The sequence below is a fragment of the Mandrillus leucophaeus genome, unplaced genomic scaffold, assembly GCF_000951045.1.
Source record: "Mandrillus leucophaeus isolate KB7577 unplaced genomic scaffold, Mleu.le_1.0 Scaffold117, whole genome shotgun sequence".
NCBI classification, from domain to species: domain Eukaryota; kingdom Metazoa; phylum Chordata; class Mammalia; order Primates; family Cercopithecidae; genus Mandrillus; species Mandrillus leucophaeus.
In genome coordinates this window covers 3020558-3045851 of record NW_012099987.1, presented here as the reverse complement: position 1 = coordinate 3045851, position 25294 = coordinate 3020558, and the positions used below count along the sequence as shown (strand labels likewise).

Here is a 25294-nt window from a genome sequence, read left to right as displayed (position 1 = left end):
TAATTTGCTTAAGGTAAAACAGTTAGAACTCCCTTCTTAGACTTTACTTCCTTTGAGGGTAAAAACCAGTACTGAGTTGAACCATATTTGAGCCCAAGACAAAAGAAAAAATATATGTCCTATATGCACTTACCTTCCATATTTTGAACCAAATAGAAAAAGTGGATAAAAGCATTCCAATAAAAAAATGACTACATATAAAGTTCCATGTTATTCAATCTGTTCACACGTTATTGTCAACTCTCATAAAGCCTCATTGGTAGTGACTGTTCCCATTGCAAAATAATGCAAGGTCATAAACAACAGCCTGCCTATATTTTAAATGTTGATATTCTGTTCATCATGGATTTTTTGCATTAATTTTGATTTTTAAAAATGTTGTGTTAAGGTATTATTTATCTTGGGTTTCCTGAGTTTTTTGGTGCCCTCTTAAATTTTATGCCTGAAAGGAGTTCCTCACTAAACTCACTTTAATCTAGGCCCTGGGTAAAATCAAGTTTGGGCCTGAATTTCATGAGGTTTCCATTCCCCAGAGTTGACTTTCTCTAAACAGGGCCCTGTCTGGGGTGATTACTGTCTCCAGCACCATTCTGTGAGTCTCAGATGACTCCACTTCTGGTGAGGCTTACATGGCCCACACAACTGTGGAGTGCCCCATCTTCTCGCCAGAAGTATTGAATCACAAAGCTGTAACAATAGAAATGGTTCCATTGTAAGCACATGGTCACATGCCTGCAAAAATGTTTGGAGATACCAGATACGCTCCACCCAGCCTTAGTCACATCTGACCCAGAAACCACAAGTTCCCAATTCCTACCTCGGGATGCTCATCTAAGCTCATGGCATCAGAATTCCTAGGTTCACCCAGCACCGATATGCCAAGAGTCTGGCTTCCCTATTTATTAGAATGGGCCAGTGGGAGTCACTGGCTCAGAAGCTCAGCCTTTGGTTCAGGAGCCTGCACAGTCCCCTCCTTAGCCAAGTAGTTGGCTGAAAGTCTCTGCACCAATACTTTCCACTGGAGATGAACATTGCTGATTTCTTTGTTTTTTTCAACAGTTCCCCAGGGCTTGAGGAAAAGTGAAGAGAAGCCACTGTAAAAACCTTTTTAACGGGCCAGGCGCTGTGGCTCACGCTTGTAATCCCAACACTTTGGGAGGCCAAGGTGGGAGGATCATGAGATCAATAGATTGAGACCATCCTGGCCAATGTGGTGAAACCCCGCCTCTACTAAAAATACAAAAATTAGCCGGGCATGGTGGCATGTGCTTGTAATCCCAGCTACTCAGGAGGCTGAAGCAGGAGAATCGCTTGAACCCAGGAGGCAGAGATTGCAGTGAGCCGAGATCGTGCCACTGCACTCCAGTCTGACAACAGAGTGAGATTCCGTTTCAAAAAAAAAAAAACAAAAAACCTTTTAGCGGCCGAGCATGGTGGCTCACGCCTGTAATCCCAGCACTTTGGGAGGCTGAGGCAGGTGGATTACCTGAGGTCAAGAGTTCAAGACCAGTCTGGCCAACATGGTGAAACCCCATCTCTACTAAAAATACAAAAATTAGCCAGGGGTGGTGGCACACGCCTGTAGTCCCAGCTACTCAGGAGGCTGAGGCAGAAGAATCGCTTGAACCCAGGGGGCAGAAGATGCAGTGAGCTGAGGTGGTGCCACTGCACTCCAGTTTGGGCAACAGAGTGAGACTCTGTCTCAAAAAAACAAAACAGAACAAAAACCCTTTTAGCCACAGCACAACAACACTTACTGATGCTATTTTTGTGCAGAAGGACAGAGAGGGGAACTGGAGATCACGGGGTGAGGACGAATAGCTCCCTAACATCCCCTTCACCCTGCAACAAGGAATTCACAAATCCCCATGTGCTGGCTCTTCCTCTTCCCACCCAGAACTTTTACAGAAGAAAAATCAAGCTTAAATGGATAGGAGGTCAGTTATGATGTAAAAAGGAAGTCAGGGAGACCCAAAAGCCTTTCCTGAGCATTGCTGAACAAGTGCACGAACACCTCATCTTCCAAGGACAAAACAAGCATTTATCAGAGGCCCACTGGACACCCTGCATCCACTCCTGCCCCCTCCAATCCAAGTTCCAAGCTGCAGCCAGAGTGACCTTCTAAAAACACAAACTTGTCATGAGGATGAAATTTGCAAAGTGCTGACTGACACTACTGGTACGTGGTAAGTACTATAAAATGCCCATTACATAAACACAGTACATATAATGCCATTCCCTGTTTAAACTCCTCCGAGGATCACATACAACCTTCTCTGCCTGCCTCTGCCTTCTGTTTCCCATCGTGCTCTCTCTTGTTAGCCTTACTCCGGGTCGCATTTAATTCCTCCGGAGCCAAGCTACCTCCTGGCCCAACCAAATGCCTTTCCCTCTTTCCTTAAAGCAGTTTCCCCAGACCCACTCCTCTTCATTTGACCAATTTCAACTCTTCTTTATATCTCAGCTTAAATGTTGCTTCTTCAGCCCTCCTGAACCTCCGAGAGGAAGCTTAGGTTCCTCCATAATTATCCTCTTATAGCCATAACATTGATCACAATTGTAATCACATACTCCATGTTTTAGGTTGTTTAACGCCTGCCTCCTTACTAGGCTGTAGACTCCCCAGGACAAGGGCTATAGGTCTTTCCGTCTCTCTTGTTTACTGCCTATCAAGGAACTCGGACAGCACAGGTCACTAATGAACATTTCCGAATGAATACAAACTTTAAAATACTGTCTTGGTTAGGTAACCGGCCCAAAGTCGCACAATGACCCAATATTTGAACCCACGACATTCTGGCTTTGAAGCCCAAGGTCGGACTGCAGCAGACTGCCCCTTCCTCTCCAAAGCCGGAGCCAAACGGTGGGCTGGGAGGGAAGTTGAAAGGAAGAATCTGTGGATCTGCAGAGGGCCACGCGCCGTAAGGCAGTCGGTGCCGTGCGCGCTGGCCTTGGGCCCAGGAGAAGGGGCACCGTCACGTGTACCCTACAGGGACAGCTGCCGCCGCACCCTGGGGCAGGAATGCAGCCCCGCCCGGCGCCGCGCCGGCAAAACCGCGCTGGCCGTGGGGACTGACGTCAATGAAGGGGGCGCCTCCGGCGCCGCGCTAGGGCGGCGAGGGCGGTGGGCAGGGCCCGGGTGGACACGCCCCCTCGCCGCCGCTCCGCCGCTGATTAGGTTCGAGGAAGTTTCGCACTCTGCTTTCGAGGCCAGCGGAGGCGGGGGGCGGAGATGGACACGCCCCCTCCCTGTCTCCCGCCTATGATTGGCGCACGGAACTCCGTCTTGGGTTTGGAAGGCTCGCCTGGGAGCTCACACCCGGCTCGGGCCGAGGATTGGCTGTTCCGGGGCTGGGGAGCGCTTTCTCCCGGGAACCGCGGCTGTGACCCAGGTGGTCTGGACCAGTTTGAAGCTTCGTGCGGCCCGCCTCAAGCAACCAGGTACTTAGGTCGGCGGCCCAGCTCGGCGCTTCCGTGGGAGCCGGAGGGCGACAGTCAGCCGGGGTGCCACCGGGGGACGCGACCGCCAGATCCACTTAGGGCCCCGTCGTTCTGCGAAGCGGCCACGTCTGAGCCCCGGGGCCTCCTCGTGCTGGAGATGTCGCTTTAGGACCTCGGCCAGAATACCCTCTGCCACGCTCTTGTGCTGCCTGTGGTCACCGACTGGCCCTGGAAGCACTTTCGCAGCAGGAAGCCCAGAGCTGCGCCTGCCCTTTCTGAAGGCTGTGGAAGAGGTTGGAGTGGGCGCATCTTAGCTTGCCCCATCCCCATTTGAGGTCTGTCGGAGCTGCCCTTCAGCGTGGTGAGTACCTTCTCCAATTCTCCACCGGGTAGTGGAGTGCAGAAGTGCACAGGCTGGCTTGGGAGTCCTGACTTTGGATCCCTGTGCTTTCCACAATCTACAGAAGCAGATAGCTTCCGAAAGGCTTCTTGGCCTGACTTTCCCCAGAAGACCTCCTCAGCCATCTGGCAGGAACAAAAATAACAGTGGCTTGAGAGCCCGGGTGCTGGGGTCAGACTGCCTGGGTTCATGTCCCAGCTTCCATCACCTGCCAGCTGTGTGACTTTGGGTGTAGTGTTCTCATCCGTAAAATGGGTGTAACAATAGTGCCACCTCATGTGAGGAGGAAAGAAAGCACCCATCTGAACGTGCTCTGTTCTGTGCTTGACACTGAACAAGCTGCCTCTATGATTTTAATCATAAAGCTATGACTTAAAAGTACACAGATTTGCTGATTGCTGTGATGATGAAAATGACAATGATTCTATAGCCTCTGGTAGTCAGGTAGCCTTTCCCTTCATCATTTATTCATTCAACCAGCATACGTGGAATGTCTGTGGTATACCAGGTGCTAGAAGGAATGCCCTTGCAAACTTAATCTCCCTTTTCCTGCTAAGGGTTATTTATTCTCATCATTTATTTTAAAAAGCTTATTTAAAATTTTGTAGAGGCAGTCTTGCTATGTTGACCAGGCTGGTCTCAAACTCCTGGGCTCACGCGATCCTCCCACCTCAGCCTCCCAAAGTGCTGGGATTATAGGCATGAGCCACCGGGCCCGGCCTTATACCCACTATTTTGATGATGAGCAACTTGTGGCAGGGGAAACTGAGACTTATCCAAGGTCACCCAGTTAGCAGCACAGCCAGAATTCAGGGTTCTAGAACTCTTGAAAGGGTTATCCCTAGATCTAGTAGCAGTTTATTTTCAGGTCATATATGAGAACTGGTCTGGGGAAAGGGCCCAGTTCCTTTCTCCACCTCCAGGGGCACAGATTTGGAGGCCAATGTATATCCAGTTCTCTAGGCATACCTCCCTGAGGCTAGGCCCTGCTGGTGGGGAAGCCCACACAGCCATTTGAACTGGGCTTCCCATTTGAGGAGTCACAGATTTTGGCTGCTGTCCAGTGGCATGTCTGTGTAGGGTAGCAGGCCAGGGCCCCAAGTGTTGATTAGGGTCTTGGGCCAGAGCCTCCGGTAATTTTTCTAAGAGCCCCTAGGCCCCTGATTACAGAGATTATTGCTATCACCTGGGTTATTGGAAGGGGGCCTCCTCCTGCGTGAGGACCTAGGAGATGCCAGCTCACTCAAATGTGTTCTGCCTCTCGTGGTTACCTGGGCCTCCCTGGACTACAGTGAGATACTCTCCTAGAATAGCTGTCTGAACTGAACTTCGTATATTACAAAGGGTGCTCAATTGCACACCATATTTATATATTGCAAATTCATTGCATGGTGAGTCACTTTTTAAATATATTTCTTTGTTAGGGTTCCACAGTTCTTCACTTACTGCCTGTTTCAAAACAAGTTGAACTTCGTCATTTTCAACGTTTGGTATTTCCTTTGGGGTTCATTTTCAACCTAGTTTGTGTCAAATTGAAGTATTTTGCAATTGGTCTTTGTTTGTACACAGACCCATACTTATCTTCTTTTATGTCAGTTCTGAAATGAAAGGTCCATTTGTAATCTAATAGCCCCATGGTTTCATTTTCTAGTTTTCAAAAGTACTATTGTTCAAGTATACACTGACTTTTCCTGGACTAAGGTCTTCTCCAGGAAATTGGAGGGAAAATAACTATTGAACACATTGAATGAGGCAGGAAAAGTTTCTTTTGATAATAAAAGTGTTCTGATTCGCCATTTCATCGGTGTTCCCAAAACTTACCATCGAATCCTACCTGGAATCTGCCTAGTTTTATTCCCAGCCTCATTCTGCTGTCTGAATCCCAGAATAAGAGGCAGAGCCAAGAGGGAGGGGTCTTGGCCGGTGGTGGCTCATGCCTGTATTCCCAACACTCTGGGAGGATGAGGTGGGTGGATCACTTGAGGTCAGGAGTTCAAGACCAGCCTGGCCAACATGGTGAAACCTTGTCTCTACTAAAAATACAAAAATTAGTCAGGCGTGGTGGCGGGCACCTGTAATCCCAGCTACTTGGGAGGTTGAGGCAAGAAAATTGCTTGAACCTTGGAGGCGGAGGTTGCAGTGAGCTGAGATTTGCACCACTGCACTCCAGCCTGGGTGACAAAGTGAGACTCTGCCTCAAAATAAATAAAAAATAAACAAACAAACAAAAAAGAGTGACAGGCCTCAAAATCTGAAGGTGCTAAGCCCTCCCCAAGGTTCATGGAGGGTATGGTTGAGGCTGGAGGCTCAGATTCTCCGCAAGAGTTTCTTGATATGTTTGTAACGCAGCTCGCTGAAGCTGTGGAGTCAAAGCCTTGGTGTCCTGGGAGAGGTTGCTGGGAAGTCAGGCTCCAAGCCATTTCCTCCCCGAGGCAGCTGCTGCTACATGATCCTTATTGCCCTTCTTTCCCTGGGGAGGTGAGGCCAGATATCACCCTTTCTCCTACCACCCCAGACCAGCCTAGGCCTCTGCCCCAGGCTTGGTCATAGCCAGCTGAGGTCACTAGGGAGCTTTAGAGCTGTGAGTTCTGTTTTCTACCAGATCCTAACCTCAGGGCCCACTGCAGCAAAACAGCATAGAGTAGGGAGGAGAAAGGGAGCTACTGGCTGGGGAGTTTCCTGGCACCCAGTTAGCCAGACCTGTCCACACATGTTGCCCCTAGCTTTGGCAGACAAGTAGCTCCATTCCTCCTTCTGTACAGACGTACCTGCGCATGGAATTGTTGACTCCCAGCACTGTGCAGGCCCTCAGAAACCATCAACATCAAGCTGTTCTGACAGCAGTAACAGGGAAACTGACCCACAGAGGGGATGTGAATTGCCTGAGGCCTTTCAGCCAGTGAGTGGCAGAAGTAGGGCTTGAACCCACTCCTCTGACTCGTAAGCCAGGGCTCTGTGTACTGGGCTGGGTTGCAGTTCTCAATTTCTTCTGTGGAAGCCGGGCTCTTCCTCTTTAGAGTACTACAGCTCAAGGCTGAGCTAACTGCCACCCAGGAAAGAGCCCAGACCCTAGTGAACAGACTAACAAAATTCCACAGCTCCACCCCTGCCTCCACCAGGTGGGACAATTCATTGTCCTTCCCTTCCCATTGGCAGGATTTCCCCTTCATGAATTAGGTGGCAATAGGAAAGCACTCTTCATAGAAACATGAAATGTTCTTTAAGCTGCCTGGCTGTGAAGCCAGCTCGGGGGTTTAGAAGCGTGGGCTGACCAGGCTCAGTGGCTCAAGCCTGTAATCACAACACTTTGGGAGGCCAAGGCGGGAGGATCACCTGAGGTCAGGAGTTCAAGACCAGCCTGACCAACATGGTGAAACCCCGTCTTTACTAAAAACACAAAAAATTAGCCAGGAGTGGTGGGGCATGCCTGTAATTCCAGCTATGCGGGAGGCTGAGGCAGGAGAATCACTTGAACTCGGGAGGTGGAGGTTGCAGTGAGCTGAGACTGTACCACTGCACTCCAGCTTGGGCAACAATAGCAAAACTCGCTCTCAAAAATATATGTAATAATAAAAATAAAAGCATGGCTGCAGTCATTTCAACCACCTCTGGCTTCGGCTGAGCCACTGGTAGTCATACTTGCATCTCAGCTTCCCTTTACTTCCCTGTGAAATGGGGTAACAGTCCCTAACTCCTAGAATTGTTTTGAGGATTAAAGGATATCATCCATATTGCCTGATCCAGAGTAAATATCCCATAGTTAGCTTTTATTTCTCTTTATCAGCCTAAAAGTGTTACCTGGTGACTGTTGTCTTTTTTGTTTTTTTGAGATGGAGTCTCACTCTGCCGCCCAGGCTGGAGTGCAGTGGCACGATCTCAGCTTACTGCAAGCTCCGCCTCCCGGGTTCACGCCATTCTCCTGCCTCAGCCTCCTCAGTAGCTGGGGCTACAGGTGCCCGCCACCACGTCCGGCTAATTTTTTGTATTTTTAGTAGAGACAGGGTTTCACCGTGTTAGCCAGGGTGGTCTTGATCTCCTGACCTCGTGATCCGCCCGCCTCGGCCTCCCAAAGTGCTGGGATTACAGGCTTGAGCCACCGCGCCCGGCCCAACTGTTGTCCTCTTGTCACAGTGTGTTTATGTCATCCAACTCTGGGGGCTTAATTACCACATAGATTAGGTTTTAACTGGATTTTCATAATAGCACCTAAGAAGGGGCAGATTTTTAAATTCCCATTTTCCAGATAAAAAGTACAGTTTTCATGATGTTAACTCATCTGGAAGTCTTCTGCAGCTTTATTTTAGTTATTAAATCTTTTGAAAACGGGGTGGAGTTTTTATGATAGAAGGCCTGGAAACTGGGACAAAGTGAGAATAGAAATGATTGGAATAATGAGGGTGACTATTGAGGTGAGAAGCAGAGAAAGCCAGGGCAAGGGAGGGAGTCATATTTTGGGAGTATGAGTGGGGCGGAGATAATTCAAACCCTTACAGAGAACAAAAGGCAGGTTAGGGGAAGGGTTACTTCTGCAAGTGGGTTGATAGGAAATTAGAAAAGCTTTTATACATAAGTTTTTGTACTGTTTGCCTCTTACGATGAGCATATAAATATTTTAATTTAAACATATTTTAATGTTCCTTTTCCCCCTTTGGAAGCTAGTTGCTGTTGATTGCTGTCTCTGTAGCTGGCTGTGGAATGAGGTCTGACTCAGGCAGCCAGGCCCTGGGAAAGCAGCAGGACCTGCTCCTCCTCTCCCCAAAAGGCCTGGTGCTGGGAGAGAGGGGTGAGAGCGCAGGGCTGTCATCAGCTGGCTGTGGCCACACAGCTTGGAGGAAAGCAGGGTTCACCTATACCCCTGACTCAGGTACAAAGGTCATAGAGGCCAACAGAGGAGGATTTGCATTTACAAATTCCTCAGTATCCATGGAGGGTGGTTCCAGGCTCCTCTGTGGGATGCTTGAGTCACTTACATAAAATACCATGTTTGCGTATAGACTGTGCACATCCTCCTGCGTGCTTTAAATCATCTCTAGGGTACTTATACCTAATACAATGTGAATGCTCTGTAGTTACAATGAATCTATTTTTTATTTGCTTTTTTTTTATTGTTGTATCATTGTATTCTTTTTTTTGAGACGGAGTTTTGCTCTTGTTGCCCAGGCTGGAGTGAAATGGTGCGATCTCAGCTCACCGCAACCTCCGCTTCCTGGGTTCAAGTGATTCTCCTGCCTCAGCCTCCCAAGTAGCTGGGATTAAAGGCACCCGCCACCACTCCCAGCTAATTTTGTATTTTTAGAGACGGAGTTTCTCAACGTTGGTCAGGCTGGTCTTGAACTCCCGACCTCAGGTGATCTGCCCGCCTTACCTCCCAAAGTGCTGGGATTACAGGTGTAAGCCACCATGCCCAGCCATATCATTGTATTTTTAAATTTTTTATTTATCCAAGGTTGGTTGAATCCCTGGAGGTAGAACCCACAGATGCTGAGGGCCAACTATAGCTCTTATTGGGTAACTGATATACTAGGCTCATTTAATCCTTACTATAACCCTAAGAAGTGGGTAATCTTATCCCCATTTGACATTTAAGGAAACAGGCTCAGAGAGGAGGTTGGGTAACTTGCTTAAGGTGTCAGAGTTGGGACTCGAAACCTGTTCTGTGTAATGCCAGTCTTGTTTCCAGGCTGTGCTGGAGACAAGGATGTGGTGAGTAAGCTTCTTAGGCCTTTATTATTCAAAGTGAACTATCTAGAATCAAAGGAGATCATTTAATTTTCACTTCCTGGATATGATGGGAGACATTGACACAGAGCCTAACTTCTATTGAACTTTCTTATAAATTTCAGCCTCTGCCCTTGACAGTATATTCTAACCCTTGTAGCTTCGTCTTCTGCTTCCACCTCTGGCTCACTAGGTCCACTGGACTGTGGTTAGCTCTGATTGGCTTATTTCATACTGTGTTTGCTAAATTATATGGATTTGGTTCATCCCCAAGGTCTTGAAAATAGGAGACAGGATGTCTCAATTTTATAGATTGAAAACACTGACCACTATTCTATATACTTTATGTCTTCCTTCACTCTTCAAATTAATCCTACAAAGTAGGTACTAGTACCAGGTGATAATTTGACATGGGAGGCAGCTGAGGCAGGGGGGAATGCCCCGCCAAATAAGTGGTGGAGGGGGATAAAGTGGGATTCCAACCCGGGTAGCCCAGTTCCACAACTCCTCTCTTACCTGTGTGCTACAGCACCTGGGCCTTAGCATCAGAGAGGCCTGGGTTCTCATCCTAGTTGCATAACCATGGATGACTTAACCTTTCCTCAGATTCCTCATCTGTGAAATGAGGAGGATAAAAATACCTACCTTACAGGGCTGTTATGCTTGTTACATCTCATTGATACTATGAAAGGCACGCTCTTACAGGTGCCTGGTATAAGTACTCAACACAGTTGAGCTGCTACTGGGCATCCTGGTGTCTGCATGGAATTTACAGCTAGACAGACCTGGGTTCAACTGCTGGCTCTGCATGTGCACGTGGCTTTGTGACACTGGCAAGTCATTTAACCCCTCTGAGTTGCACTTCTTCATCTGTAAAATGAGGATAAACAATAGTTTTTACCTCACAGGTTGCTGTGAATCCTAAATGAGATAATATAGGTGTCTGACACATAAGCGCTTAAGTGATTTTAAGGCAAGAGACTTCCTCCAGTTTAGCTCCTGGAGAATGGAAACACCAGAAGCCCTAGGATTAGCCAGGACCCCCAGGTCTGGGAAGGACCAGCTGAGTTGCTGATGTCTCCATGCTTTGCATCCTCAGAGCATCCACAATGGGTACCCCAGCCTCGGTGGTCAGTGAGCCACCCCCTTGGCAGGCCCCGATTGAGGCCCGGGGCCGCAAGCAGGCCTCAGCCAACATCTTCCAGGATGCCGAGCTGCTGCAGATCCAAGGCCTGTTTCAACGCAGCGGGGACCAGCTGGCCGAGGAACGGGCACAGATCATCTGGGAATGTGCAGGGGACCACCGTGTGGCTGAGGCCCTCAAGAGGCTGCGCAGGAAGAGGCCCCCAAGGCAGAAACCCCTGGGCCACTCGCTACACCACTGCAGCCGGCTCAGGTAAGTTCCTAGAACTGGACGGCTGAGGGAAGAGCACCAATGCCTGTTCCACCGTTGTGTTGACTGTGTGGCCTGGAGCTAGTGGCCTCACTGTAAAGTGCCTGCCTACCACTAGGGTGGTTATAAGGTCTACACAGTGTCATCACTTAGTTGGCACTTACAAGATTGCTGTTGGTGGGTGTGGTGGTTCACGCCTGTAATCCCAGCACTTTGGGAGGCTGAGGCAGGCAGATCACTAGGTCAGGAGTTTGAGACCAGCCTGACCAACATGGTGAAACCCTGTCTCTACTAAAATTACAAAAATTAGCTGGGTGTGGTGGTGCGCACCTGTAATCCCAGCTACTCATGAGGGTGAGGCAGGAGAATTGCTTGAACCTGGGAGGCTGAGGTTTCAATGAGCCGAGATGGTGCCATCGCACTCCAACCTGGGTGACAGAGCGAGACTCTGTCTCAAGAAAAAAAAAAAAAAGACAGATGTTACTTTTGGAGTCATATACAACCCTGTGAACTCCCATGGAAAGAGATCCCTGAGTCCTAGTAGCACCACCTCATTTTGCTGTGATTCTCAGCTTACCAGCCTGGGCAACACGGTGAGATCCTGTCTCTGAAGAAAAAAAAAAAAAACACACACACACACAAAAAAAAAAACAAAGAAAAATTAGCCAGGCATGGTGGCATGCACCTGCAGTCCTAGCTACTCCAGGGGCTGAGGTAGGAGGATCACTTGAGGCCAGGAGTGAGGCTGCAGTAAGCTATAATCCTGTCACTGCACTCCAGCCTGAGTGACAGAGTGAGACCCTATCTCTTTAAAAAAAAAAAAAAAAAAAAAAGCCTAATTAAAATCTTGGCTGGGGATTACAGAGAATACAGCCTAGGAATGTATTGTCGAGGCATTATGCGTTAAAAATTGTTGAAAAACTTTTACCTTGAGATCTCTCCCCAGTCTCCCTAGTCGGCCACTTCTTTGCCTAGGCCACTGCCAGCCCAGGAAGAGTAAACCCAAAGGGATGGAGCTGAACCACTTGGCCTCAACCAATCACTATGGGTGATGCTCTGCACTTCATCTCTCTGCTGCCTTCTCTGGGGCCCACAATCAGAACATCAGACCTGAACAGGCCTTTGGAGGTCATCAGGTCCTGAGATGGCAAGTCAGTGTCATAGCTTGTATTTAACTCCAGTTGATTAGTAGTCACTGCTTATCAAACCAGTTTAATAGCATGACTAATTAATGACATCTGCCATGAATACAGGATGAGGATGAAGAAATGTTGAGTTTTGTACAACCTGATCTGGTCCAACCCTTTCTACTGCAGAGAAATCTGAAAACTTTGTCTAGTCAGACAGTTCTCAGAGCAGGAATGACCAGACCAGAGCCCCGGTCTCATTTTGCTCCAAATCATACGTTTTATGGTCTGCCATGACAAAATCTTGAAATCCCCATTCCATTCTCCCTATTGATGTTGGCTAATCATACACTTGTTCTCTGCAGAATCCTGGAGCCCCACTCTCCACTGGCCGACCCACAGAGTGCCACGGAGACAGCCTCCGGTGAGCAGTATCTGCACTCTAGGAGGACAAGTGCCAGGATCCGCCGGAACTGGAGGAAGCCAGGCCCCACAAGCTACCTCCACCAGATCAGACACTGATCCAGGGAAAGAGCCAGGAATGGCAGTGTCTTCCCTCTTGCCAAAGGGCCTGGGGAGGTGAAGAAGGAAGAGAGACTTTAGGCAAGCAGCCCAAAGGGGTAAATGAAAGCAAGAGGCCGCTGCCACTGGTCTGCTCCATTCAGAACAGGACTGGATGCTTCTGCTGGGCTCTCCATTACGTGCGACCCATTCCTCACCAAAATGAGGAGAGACAGTGACTGTTCCTGCCAGTCTTTCCCAATCTAACACTATTCCTGGGCTGCATGATATTCCCCTGGGAGCCAAGTGACAGGCACTCAGACACAGCATTTCACCACTCATGCTACTAATCTACCTGCTACTACTGTAAACCATGGTTCCAGCAGCCTGTTCCACACTCCCGCACCATCAGGGTCCACAGGGAAACCATGGTTTCAGTGGCAAATAAAAACATCTGCATCAAGAGTGTGTGAGTCTGTCACAGAAGGGGAGGAACTGAAACAGAGTGGGAGGGGCAAGAGTGTCCCCAGTAAGGAAACATCAGGGCTGGCTTCCTCTCCTTTTCACCTCCCTCTCCTCTTTCAGCCCCATGCCAAGCCCCTGGACCACAGCTTCCTTTTCCAGAGCCTGTTGGACTGGGAGTAGAGGGGAGAGTCTCTGCAGCAGTCCTGATCCACAGGATCAGAAGGGAAAGACTGTCATGGTCAGCCCCGCACAGTAGGCTGGGGCCTTGGATTGGCTTAATCTGCAGTCAAACTAGTGGTGCCAGCTCCTCATTTGGCTTATTCATCCTTATGGGCTGACCATCCAAAGGTGGACCAATCGTTCTGAAGCTGCCTGCATTATATCCTAGGCTTCCCATGACCTGGAAACCCTTGAAAGCAGGGGTTTTTCCTGCAGTTCTAGCTCCACCTCAAGAGAAGCACACTCTGTGCTTATTAACTTTCTTCTCCCTCTCCACCCGCCCTATAAAGCATATAGCAGATCAAGCAGATTATTCAGGGTGTGAAGTGGGGCAGTGATGTACACAAGGCAGGGCTGCCCTCTGGTGGCCGAGAGGAGGAGCCACTACTACCTGAGTATAGGTAGTTCCTCTTTTTTATTTTATTGTTTGCTTATTTAATTCATTTATTTATTTTTGAGACAGAGTCTTACTCCAGGCTGGAATGCAGTGGTGCGATCTCGGCTCAGTGCAACCTTCACCTCCCGGGTTCAAGCGATTCTCCTGCCTCAGCCTTCCAAGTAGCTGGGATTACAGGTGTGTGCCACCACGCCCAGCTAATTTTTGTATTTTTAGTAAAGATGAGGTTTTGCCATGTTGGCCAGGCTGGTCTCAAACTCCTGACCTCAAGCGATCTGCCTACCTCAGCCTCCCAAAGTGCTGGGTTACAGGCGTGAGCCACTGCACCCAGCCTGTAGGTCCACATTTCTTATCCCAAGCCCTTGGTACTAGATTATTTTGGAATTCAGATTTTTAACTTTTTTCGCTCTTAAGTAGTCAGGGCAAATACTGTATCCCTAGTAGGGAACCATGTCATAAAATATATTGACATTTCTGCAACAAAGAATCACACTAAGAGGGACACATCATAATTACCAATAGCTTCCCATCAGTGCAGGTTCAGGTCAGGTTTGGTTTCAAATGGGTTATGAAAATACTTTTGGTTTTCAGAGCATTGGGACTTTGGAAATGAGGACCTGGATCTTTATTCGGGGGAAATAGCCCCAGGAGCCACGTCTCAGCAACTCCGTGGAAACACAGGTTTCTTTGCCATCAAAATTCCGTTCCTACCTTCTTTGTCTTCCCTTCCCCCAAAAGAAACTGGACAAAAAAGGTCAGAACTGGATTTGTTATTCATACATTTGCGTTGATTTAAATACATTACGTACAATTTCTACAGTGGATTAGAAGAACGACACAGGGGGCAGCAGCACTCTCGCAGCCCAGCCTCCATTCCCTGACACTGGAGGCAGGGCCTATGGCTGGCAGAGGGACGGTGTTCCACGAGTGCCACCCAGAAGCCTGCCCCGGCACTCTGGGCCCCTGGCTCTTCCAGAGTCCACATTCAAGGCAACCTGAACACAGGCTTGAAGGAGAGTGGAGAAAGGCCAGGAAAGGATGCCCACACTCTTGCCTGCCAGGCCCAGGACCAGCTTGCTCCTACATTGGACCCAATTTCCTTCTGATCACAGAGCTGGTCTGGATCAAGACAATGTGCAGATCTGGCATGGAGGCTGTGGCCAGGTGAGGCAGCCGGGCTCCCTGTTAGACCCTCAGGCTCTCTTGCACACTAGATGGGCACTTTACCAACAGGTTTGGGTAAAAATGTCTACAGAGAGCTATGCACACCTGAGTCCCCTTCTGGCTCCTACAGTCAGGGGGCAGGTGTTCCCTCAAACATTGTTCCCAAGGCCAGTGTCCGAGTCAGCTGCATGTGATTGTCGGGGCTGGGGCAGGCAGGTGAGCTGTACCTTTGTCCACAGGGTATGCACATCCGGCTCTCAGAAATTCTTCCTGTCAGCCAGGTGGAAGCCTGGGACAACCGGGCTCCTGGTGGCTGGACTGGAAGGGGACCGGTGGAGACCAGCCTGAACCAGCTGACCAGAGGGCTGCACATCTCTGCTCTGCAGCCGGGCAAGCAGTAGACATGCAGCCGTAGTCCTCACTCCCTTTCTTTGGTTGTTTTTCAAACCTTCAAGATAGTTTCTTTCTGAGGTTGACTGACCAATTGCAAGGTGCCAGAATTGTGAAATGTCCAGTAGCACAGGGCATGAACACAGCTGCCCCTCAGACATAGAGGGCACCCTTTTTACTCCCTCCTGAGGCCGTACTTTGCTTTGGTGTAGAAAGGGCTCAAACACCTGGCAAGTGGGGGTGGGGAGTGAGGCAGCAGGAGAAAAGACACATGGAAGCAAGAAGATGCGCACTGAGCTGGGCAGGACCAGGGACAGTCTGAAGGCCTCTCTCCTTTGGGTCCCGCCTTTCTCAGGAAGCCATAGAGAAACTGACCTAGAACAAGTCAGGGAGAAAAGGGAAACTGCTATTTATGAGGCAGAATCCACGTTCTGTGACTTCCACCAAGCAGCAGTGGTGGCACAAAAAAAGTCCAAGAACCTAACAGCCTGTCCTCTTAGAAGCCAAGACTCATCCCAGAACCCTGCAGAGACCCACTCCAGAAGACAAACTGAACTTTTACATCAAAAGAGTTGGGGGGGGAAACTTAAAACGACAGGAACAGATGAGAAGATTGGGACCAAGGACTCAGGAAGCAAGGTGGGATATGTTCACCCATAGACCACTTAGCTCCCAGCATACACTCCAGCCACGTGGATCACTTTCACATGTTGGGAGTCAACTTCCTACTAAAATATAAATGCTAAGACTAGCTCTTCCTGCCTCTGCTTGAGAAAGAGACAAGCTGTAGGCCAGCAGAGAGCAGAGAGGTTCTCTATGATTGTGTGCGGAAGTGCTGGCAGGGGTAAAGCAAAAACCTCCCTTCCAGGAGAACTGTTTGGAGGCTTGCAGCCAGCCCACAGCACTGGTGGGAGATGGAGGAGGCTTGGCAAAAACCCGAAAGAAAGGTGTGGCTTCTGTCTGTCCCAGTGCTGTGGTACTGCGAGTCATCCAGCTGCCCTCTGACACCGCCTTGGCTCATGGGAGGAAGCAACTGCAAGGCAGCTGAATGTCAGGTCTATGCAAATTTAGGCCTGGATTAAAGATTTCTGACATGAGATGACCCAGGGTTCTGCTACAAGCATTTAAAGTTGTTTTTGTTTTGTTTGTTTTTCTGATGCAGAATATAATAGGGAATTGCAATAGAGCAGGGTGTCAGGGAAGGAAGGGACTGTCCCAGCCTGCCACCAGCAGATGCTGGAAGGGAGATGCTCCTTCCCAGGCATCTGGACTATGTGCATGGAGCTCCAGCCTCCCTCACACTCAGAAGGGTGAGGAGCACTCACTGTTCCTGATTGTGCTTCTCCCTGTGGATGGGAAAGCCCTGAGCGGGGTGGCAAGCAGAGAGGGAGGGCTCTTAAAGGTGCTGCTCTCCACCGGCTTCTCTGGCTTTTCCTGCACCCCACTTCCCAGGCTTCCTCCCACCAGTCTCTGACAATATTTCCTCTGCCTGCCTCTGGAGCTACCACCATGAAAAGAAGGGCTTCCGGCTCTGAAAGCTCTGTGTGTAGGACTCGCTAGAAGACCGCTGGTGGGAACGGGCCGTCTCAACAATCACAGGCGGCATCTGGACGAGGTGCAGGGGACTCTTGTTGTCTTTCAAGGCCTGGGTCAGATTTAAGATCTGCAGTGGGAAAAAGGAGATGGGTGAGGGAGAGGCCTCAGCATTTCAGATCTGCCTCTGAAAGGAGATCAGTAGAGAGGACTCCTACAAACCAATTTTTAAAAACACCAATGGAAAATCATGCAAATAGGCTATTTACAAAAGTAGAAATGAGCAAAACAGAAAATAGAAACCTCTCAAATCATTTAAAAAATACAAACGAAAACAAATATTTTATTTTTTTTTGCCCTCCAGTTAGTTAAGATACAAAAGAATGACTCAGAGTTGGGGAGAGTTCAAAAAATAAACACTTGCCAGGCACACTGGCTCACGCCTGTAATCCCAGCACTTTGGGAGACTGAGGCAGGTGGATCACTAGAGGTCAGGAGTTTCAGACCAGCCTGGCCAACATGGCGAAACCCTGTCTCTACTAAAAATACCAAAAAAAAAATTAGCAGGCCATGTGGGCACACACCTGTAGTCCCAACTACTGGGGAAGCTGAGGCAGGAGAATCGCTCGAACCCAGGAGGCGGAGGTTGCAGTGAGCTGAGATCATGCCACTGTACTCCAGCCTGGGCAACAGAGTGAGACTCCATCTCAAAAAACAAAAACAAAAACAAAACACAAAAAAACACTGAAAAATGAACAGACCCTAACCTGGCCAACATGGTGAAACTCTGTATCTACTAAAAATACAAAAAAAATTAGCCAGGTGTGGTGGTGGTGCACACCTGTAATCCCAGATGCTTGGGAGGCTGGGCATAAGAATCTCTTGAACCTGGGAGGCAGAGGTTGCAGTGAGCTGAGATCATGCCACTGTACTCCAGCCTGGGCAACAGAGCGAGACCCCGTCTCAAAAAAAAAAAAAAAACAGACCCTCTGACTTGGCAATTCCATTTTTAAGAAACACTAATGGATATGCATAAAACATTTAGTTTCAAAAAGTATATAATATAATATTGTTTATAACAGTGAAAAGATTAAATTAAATTAGTTAATAATTTAAGGGATAATAAACAATTATCCTAAAATATCTAGAAATTTAACCAGGGAACTATCAGATATACATGTAAATGTATTGGCATAGAAGTGATCACAATGTTGTGTTAGATGCAAAGGAAAGCAGAAAAGGAACCCGTGTAAGATTGTAACCCCTTTTACTTACTAAAATTCTGTCTTCCTATCTACCTGTAGTGTAGAAAAAAGTCTGGCAGTTGGCAGTGGTCATCTCTGGGTATCAAGAAAATATAGGTGTTTTTAATTATTTATTGTTGTTCATCCCTATTTTATGATTTTCCTACAAAGATGATGTAAATGTAAAATGTAAAAAGCCAGCTGGGCGTGGTGGCTCACGCCTGTAATCCCAGCACTTTGGGAGGCCGAGGTGGGTGGGTCACCTGAGGTCAGGAGTTTGAGACCAGCTTGGCCAATATGGTGAAACCTCGTCTCTACAAAAATACAAAAATTAGCTGGGCATGATGGCAGTTGCCTGTAATCCCAGCTCCTGGGGAGGCTGAGGTGGGAGAATCACTTGAACCCGGGAGGCAGAGGTTGCGGTGAGCTGAGATTGCGCCACTGCACTCCAGTCTAAGCGAATGAGCGAGACTCCATCTCAAAAAAAAAAAAAGTAAAAAGCCAACATTTCATTTGGATTCTCCTTCCACCACTATCTCTTCATCATCTTTTTTTTTTTAAACAAATGTTTTACCTTGGAATAATTTTAGAGAAAAGTTGCAGACAGTACAGAGAGTTCCTATATAGAATTTGCCCAGTTTCCCCTAATTTTTTTTCTTTCTTTTCTGAGACAAGGTCTCACTCTGTTGCCCAAGCTGCAGTACAGTGACACATTCATAGCTCACTGCACCCTCCAGCTTCTGGCCGCAAATGATCCTCCCACCTCAGCCTCCCAAAGTGTTGGGATAACAGGCGTGAGCCACTGAGTCCAGTCCTTACCATCTTTTGTCAGTATTTTACAGGTATTTCAGTTATGTGTCCATGAGGACACAGTTTCTCCTCTCTGTCAAACTTAGTATCACCATCATTTATCTTCTCTGGTAGGAGAGTACAAAAGCTGAAGGTGTCCTATCTTCTCTCTCTCTTTTTTTTTTTTTTTTCTGAGACGGAGTTTCACTCTTGTTGCCCAGGCTGGAGTGCAATGGCGCAATCTCAGCTCACAATAACCTTTGCCTCCCAGGTTCAAGCGATTCCCCTGCCTCAGCCTTCCGAGTAGCTGGGATTACAGGCATGCACCACCACACCAAGCTAATTTTGTATTTTTAGTAGAGATGAGGTTTTTCCATGTTGGTCAGGCTGGTCTCAAACTTGCAACCTCAGGTGATCCACCTGCCTCGGCCTCCCAAAGTGCTGGGATTACAGGCATGAGCCACCGCGCCTGGCCCTATCTTCTTTAAAACAGTAGATGTTGAAGATTTCATGGCGAGGTCACAGACCATGGGAGGGTAAGCTAGGTTGCACCCTGAAATCACACAGACACACAGCCCTCAAGCCACAGATATCCTCTTACACAACCGCTGCTTACAAAGGGACAGAGATACACCTGCAACAGGGGTCATTTGTTACCCTATCAGTAACAAATTTCTTTTTTACTTAATTGTTTTGGTACTTGCCAGCATCCTACACTGTTCCAAATAGTCTTAAGCACAATATCAGGGTGAAGAACTGAAAGGAGATTGCTGGAGTATCTGGGGTAAACATGTCAAATTATCTACTACTTATTTTCAAAAGATTTGGCCAAAAGAGAAAATCTATCTAGGGAGAGAGAGAAATTAAACAGACATTATTCAGATATACCAGTGGATAATACATAGACACATGAGATAAATCTGGCTAAATACAACAACTGAAGAATACAGAAGGTTCCATTCTTTCAACTTCACTGAGGTTCGAAAATTTCCCAATTAAAAAGCTGAAGATAAGCCTGGAACCGGGAGTAAAAAGAAAGAAGAATAAAGAATTTAAAAAGAGGCCAGTTGCAGTGGCTCATGCCTGTAATCCCAGCACTTTGGGAGGCCAAGGCAGGTGGATCATGAGGTCAGGAGATCGAGACCGTCTGGCTAACACGGTGAAACCCCATCTCTACTAAAAATACAAAAAATTAGCCGAGCGTGGTGGCAGGCGCCTGTAGTCCCAGTTACTCGGGAGGCTGAGGCAGGAGAATGGCGTGAACCCGGGAGGCAGAGCTTGCAGTGAGCCGAGATCACGCCACTGTACCCCAGCCTAGGCGACAGAGCAAGACTCCGTCTCAAAAATAAATAAATAAATAAAATAGAAATTATTTTTAAAAGTTGAAGAAAAATTATAGCAGTCACATAATACTAAAGAATAAATACTATCTTTGAAAATGTTGGGCTGGACGTGGTAGCTCATGCCTATAATCTCAGCACCTTGGGAGGCCAAGGCAGGAGGATCACTTGAAGCCAGGAATTTGAGACCAGCCTGGGCAACATTACAAGACCCCACCTCTTAAAAAAAAAAAAAAAAATTACCCAAGGCCGGGCGCAGTGGCTCACACCTGTAATCCCAGCACTTTGGGAGGCAGAGGCGGGTGGATCACAAGGTCAGGAGATCGAGACCACCCCAGCTAACACTGTGAAACCCCGTCTCCACTAAAAATACAAAAAATTAGCCAGGTGTGGCAGTGGGTACCTGTAGTCCCAGCTACTCAGGAGGCTGAGGCAGGAGAATGGCATGAACCTGGGAGTCGGAGGTTGCAGTGAGCCGAGATGGCGCCACTGCATTCCAGCCTGGGCAACTGAGCAAGACTCTGTCTCAAAAAAAAAAAAAAAAAAATATTACCCAGAAATGGTGGTGCATGCCTGTGGTCCTAGCTACTCAGGAGGCTGAGTGGGGAGGACTTCTTGAACCTAGGAGTTCAGAGTTGCAGTTGGCTACGATTGGGCCACTGCACTCCAGCCTGGGTAACAGAGCATGACCCTGTCTTTTAAAAAAAGAAAAGAAAAAGAAAATGTTAAAGAGGCATTTCTCTGAGACCCTAGATTCTTTTTTTTTTTATTTTTTTTTTGAGGATACAGAAGATTTATTCAAAGTCCAGGTACAGACTGGCCAACCTGCCTCTACAGTGTTGACAGCGAACACAGGGCTAAACAAGGGAGGAGTTTATCAAATGGTTTTAATCGGTTCTCTCCGCGTCACAGGCCATCGGGTAAGGCAACGGAATGTGCGTGGGGTCCCTGTGGCTCTGCCGTCACAATACTGAGCCTGGAATTGCTGTTAGCAAAATATACATCTGTGTTAGACCCTAGATTCTTTAACTCCTGGTGAGAAGCCTTTGAGTAACAACTTCTATCACCTGACTGTGTCCCTGTGGGGCCTCTTCACTCTTTCCCTACATCTCAGGGCCCTTGTACTACAGCCCATCCTGTGATAATGGCTCAGCTACGTAGACAGGGTTATGACCTCTTTTCTCTGTGCTTTGTCAGATTTCTATAGCGCAGAGGACCATTTTGCTTTGATGTGTGAATTGTAGACAAGTAAGCACGTGAGTGATATACTGGCCATGTGCATGTTGGAAGGAGCTGGATGGTCACCCTAAGGTAGTAGGCGCTGTAGGTTACAAGATGCCAAAAGCTCCTCTGAAGACATTAGGAGCACAAGATGGAGAGAAATAAAACTGCACTACCCCAGCCTCCCCTATCACGCTGAATAATGGCCCTATCTGAGTAATGGGAGAAGGGTTGGCAAGGGACTGAGCTGGGAAGAAATTAGACAAGACATTGCAATATGGAAAGAGGCACAGCCTACATCAACTGGAGAAGCCAGTTTATTTCTTTATGCTGAGTTCCATAATATCAGAGTCTATCATGTGGCTTTTAATGTTTCCAAAAATTCTGCCAGCCTAATTGGTCCCTTACATTACTTGGGAAATGTAGGAATACCATGTTACTGGTATTCAGACAGCTACAATAATTGTAGTTCTTAAAACCTCTGTCCAGGTCGGGCTCAGTGGCCAGGCGGGCAGATCACTTGAGGTCAGGAGTTTGAGACCAGCCTGGCCAACATGGTGAAACCCCATCTCTACTAAAAATACAAAAATTAGCCAAGTGTGATGCCATGCACCTGTAATCCCAGATACTTGGGAGGCTGAGGCAGGAGAATCACTTGAACCTGGGAGGTGAAGGTTGCAGTGAGCCAAGATTGCACCACTGCACTTCAGCCTAGGTGACAGAGCGAGACTCTGTCTCCAAAAAAAAAAACCCTCTGTCCAACCTACTTCCAGGGAAAAACGGGCTCAGCAAGCCCAGGAGGTGCTGTCATCAGAGGTCTTTAGATAAATGGCAGGAAGAAGTAAATGCAGAATTAAGGCTGGGAAGATCCTCTTGCCCTTTAAAGACGGGAGAAGCTGAATTTTCTGCATACAAAAATCATAATCCTAACAGCTATTAATACTACAAATTGAGTATTTCAATATGCCAGGTACTACTCTGTTTCAAATCATTTATCTCATAATAATTCTGTAAGGCAGGTACCATTATTGTTATTATTATTATTATCTTGAGACAGGTTCTCACTCTGTCCCCCAGACTGGACTGCAGTGGTGCCATCTCAGTTCACTGCATCCTAGACCTCCCAGGTTCAAGCGATCCTCCCACCTTAGCCTCCTAAGTAGCTAGGATTACAGGCGTGTGCCACCACACACGGCTAATTTTTGTATTTTTTGTAGAGATAAGGTTTCACCATGTTGTCCAGGCTGGTCTCCAACTCCTTAGCTCAAGTGATCTGCCCACCTCAGCCTCTCAAAGTGCTGGGATTACAGGTGTGAGCCACCATGCCTGGTCTCAGCTACTATTATTGATCCCACATTAGACACGAGGAAACTAAGGGAAGGAGACATTTAAGTAACTTGCCCAAAATCTCACAGGTAGTAAATGGCAGAGCCAGGCTTCAAAAACCCAGGCACTCTGACCAGTTTGTACCCTTAACCACTAGGCCATCCCAGCTCTCTTTAAGACTTCAAAGTGATAAGCATAATACCAGTATCCCACAGAGTTTTCAAACCATTTTTCAAGCATTTCTTTACTATGCTTTGGAAGATCAACAATCCCCTTGGTTTCCTTAGCTCCCTTTAAGGTGAAGTGGAAAGAGAAGGAATAATGTAACTTGTACCTATAACAACAAAATTATAACCATAATCAATATCTGAGTGCTTCATGTGCCCAGTACTCTTTTTACTAAACCCTTGATAAGCATTATCTCGTGAAAACCTCCAGCCAACTGTGCAATATATTATTACTATTCTGTTTTATGAACAAGAAAACAGAGGCTTTTGCCCCAGGCCACAGAGCTTCCAAGTAGTGAAACAGTTTGGCTCCAGGGCCCAGATCTTAACCACCAAAACATACGGCCTGCCTTGAGCAACTTGAGGACAGGGAGCATTAGTTTTACTACCAATGAATTACCTAGCAACTAGCAGAGATAAGCACACATTAAGTGCTTCATCAAGCACTGGATACAAGGGAAGAGGTGGGAGAATTGGGAGGGCCACCTTCCCTCTCCTAGGTGTTGGGGTAGAGCCATAAATAATATATGGAACAGACTGAAAAAAGATATGAAACACGGCCGGGCACAGTGCCTCATGCCTGTAATCCCAGTGCTTTGGGAGGCCGAGGCAGGTGCATCACTTGAGGTCTGGAGTTCGAGACCAGCTTGGCCAACAATGGCAAAACCCCGTCTCTACTAAAAATGCAAAAATTAGCCAGGCGTTGTGACATGCGCCTGTACTCTTAGCTACTTGGGAGGCTGAGGCACAAGAATTGCTTGAACCTGGGAGGCGGAGGTTGCAGTGAGTGGAGATCATGCTACTGCACTTCAGCCTGGGTGACAGAGTAAGACTTGGTCTCAGAAAAAAAAAAGGGTGTAAAACACAAGCTTCAAACATTTGCTCAACCTGAGCACACAACCCTCCCAGAGAGACACCAAAAAGATACTGGGAGGATGTCCCAGGCTTACCTGGCCCCGCATGACAGCAATCTGCTTATGGAACTGGCCCCTGTCGAAACCAGGATCTTTCTGCAAAAGAAGACCAGAAGGAGATGGAACCTGTGTGAATGCCTCACAGGAACCCATTTTTTCCCCCAGTTAGAAACTTTCTAATAAGGAAAACCTGCATAAGGCTTCTGCAGCTTGGTGAAGTCAACCACTCCCACAATAACTCCCTGCTTTACAGATGAGGAAACAGAAAACAAGTCAGTATCTTCCTCTGCATCTCAAACTCTAGGCTGCAGTGCTCCATATTAAAATGAAAGCCCTGCAGATACATTGCAGCCACATGATGCACAGGAGAGACACATCACTGTGATTTATCACCCCTGCCCATTTCTCTCAAACCCATCCAAACCAGGTCCTGATGTCCACATGTGGAAATCTTGCTATTAGTTGGCAGAAAGGTGTTAGCCATTTCCTCTTGGCTTGTGTCAGGACCAATTTAAAAAACCATTAAAAATTCCTTCTTCCATATGATAACAGGGCTGAGGTTCCCAGGGCTAACCTTGAAGAGTTCATAAAGGTCCTCTTCCAAGTCCTTGACGAAGTTAGGGTCCGATATCTTTGGAAGGATCAGATCTTTTATCTCCTGAGAAAATGGGACTTTCGCCTGGGGCAACCAGGCCCAGTAAAAAGGATCTGAAAAGAGGAAAAGCCAAAGGCAAAGCTGCTATTGGAAAAGTCCCTGCTCATCTGCGTCCTCCACCGGTCAAGGCACTTTCTAAAGGAGAACCCCTCTTCCCTGATATACAACAGAAACAAAAACTTACAAGTGCTCTTAATTGTAAAGGTTACCTAGCTAGTCAGTAGAGGAACCAGGGTTCAAACCCAGGACTGCCTAATCTCAGAGCTCTTTCTCAAACATTACATGACTTTCCAAGATGCAACGTCTAGAAGCAACTACTTGCCACTGAGATGCTGAGATGGTCTTTCTGAAAAGGAAGACCAATGCTACAAAAGGGGCTACTGACTCCCTAGGTTTATTTCTCCTCCTTTCCGAAAGCTTCTCAGTTTCAACAGGGTAGGAGATGTAACAAGGAAGACAGAACACTGATAGGCAGCTTATATTTAGAGACACAAATAGAATAAATTATGGAAAGATAGTCCTCAGAAAACAGAAGAAAAAAAAAGATATTTCAGGAAATATACACTAAAACAATAAAATAACAAATTAAAAAATTTAAAAAGGGCTGGGCGCGGTGGCTCACGCCTGTAACCCCAGCACTTTGGGAGGCCGAGGCGGGCAGATCACAAGGTCAGGAGATTGAGACCATCTTGGCCAACACACTGAAACCCTGTCTCTACTAAAAATACAAAAATTAGCTGGGCGTGGTGGTGGGAGCCTATAGTCCCAGCTACTTGGGAGGCTGAGGCAGGAGAATGGCGTGAACCCAGGAGGCGGAGGTTGCAGTGAGC

The 25294-nt window shown here is 47.6% G+C and overlaps 2 protein-coding genes across 2 annotated transcripts in view; one reads left to right on the top strand and one right to left on the bottom strand.

Moving 5' to 3' along the window:
• The first annotated feature begins 3125 nt into the window (after window positions 1-3125).
• On the top strand, window positions 3126-13045 carry AVPI1 (arginine vasopressin-induced 1). Its single transcript, XM_012000560.1, has 3 exons — window positions 3126-3802; window positions 10661-10955; window positions 12445-13045. Exons 2-3 carry the CDS (start codon window positions 10669-10671, stop codon window positions 12599-12601), a joined length of 444 nt encoding a protein of 147 aa, XP_011855950.1. The 5' UTR covers window positions 3126-3802; window positions 10661-10668; the 3' UTR covers window positions 12602-13045.
• A 1370-nt stretch (window positions 13046-14415) lies between these two features.
• PI4K2A (phosphatidylinositol 4-kinase type 2 alpha) overlaps window positions 14416-25294 on the bottom strand; it is a 46065-nt gene continuing 35186 nt past the window's right edge. Inside the window, exons 8-10 of the mRNA XM_012000776.1 lie at window positions 24384-24517; window positions 23846-23905; window positions 14416-16878 (exon numbers count right to left, since the gene is read on the bottom strand). Of these exons, the coding sequence (XP_011856166.1) occupies window positions 16717-16878; window positions 23846-23905; window positions 24384-24517 (356 nt within the window). The 3' untranslated portion in view covers window positions 14416-16716. The remainder of the gene's footprint in view (window positions 16879-23845; window positions 23906-24383; window positions 24518-25294) is intronic.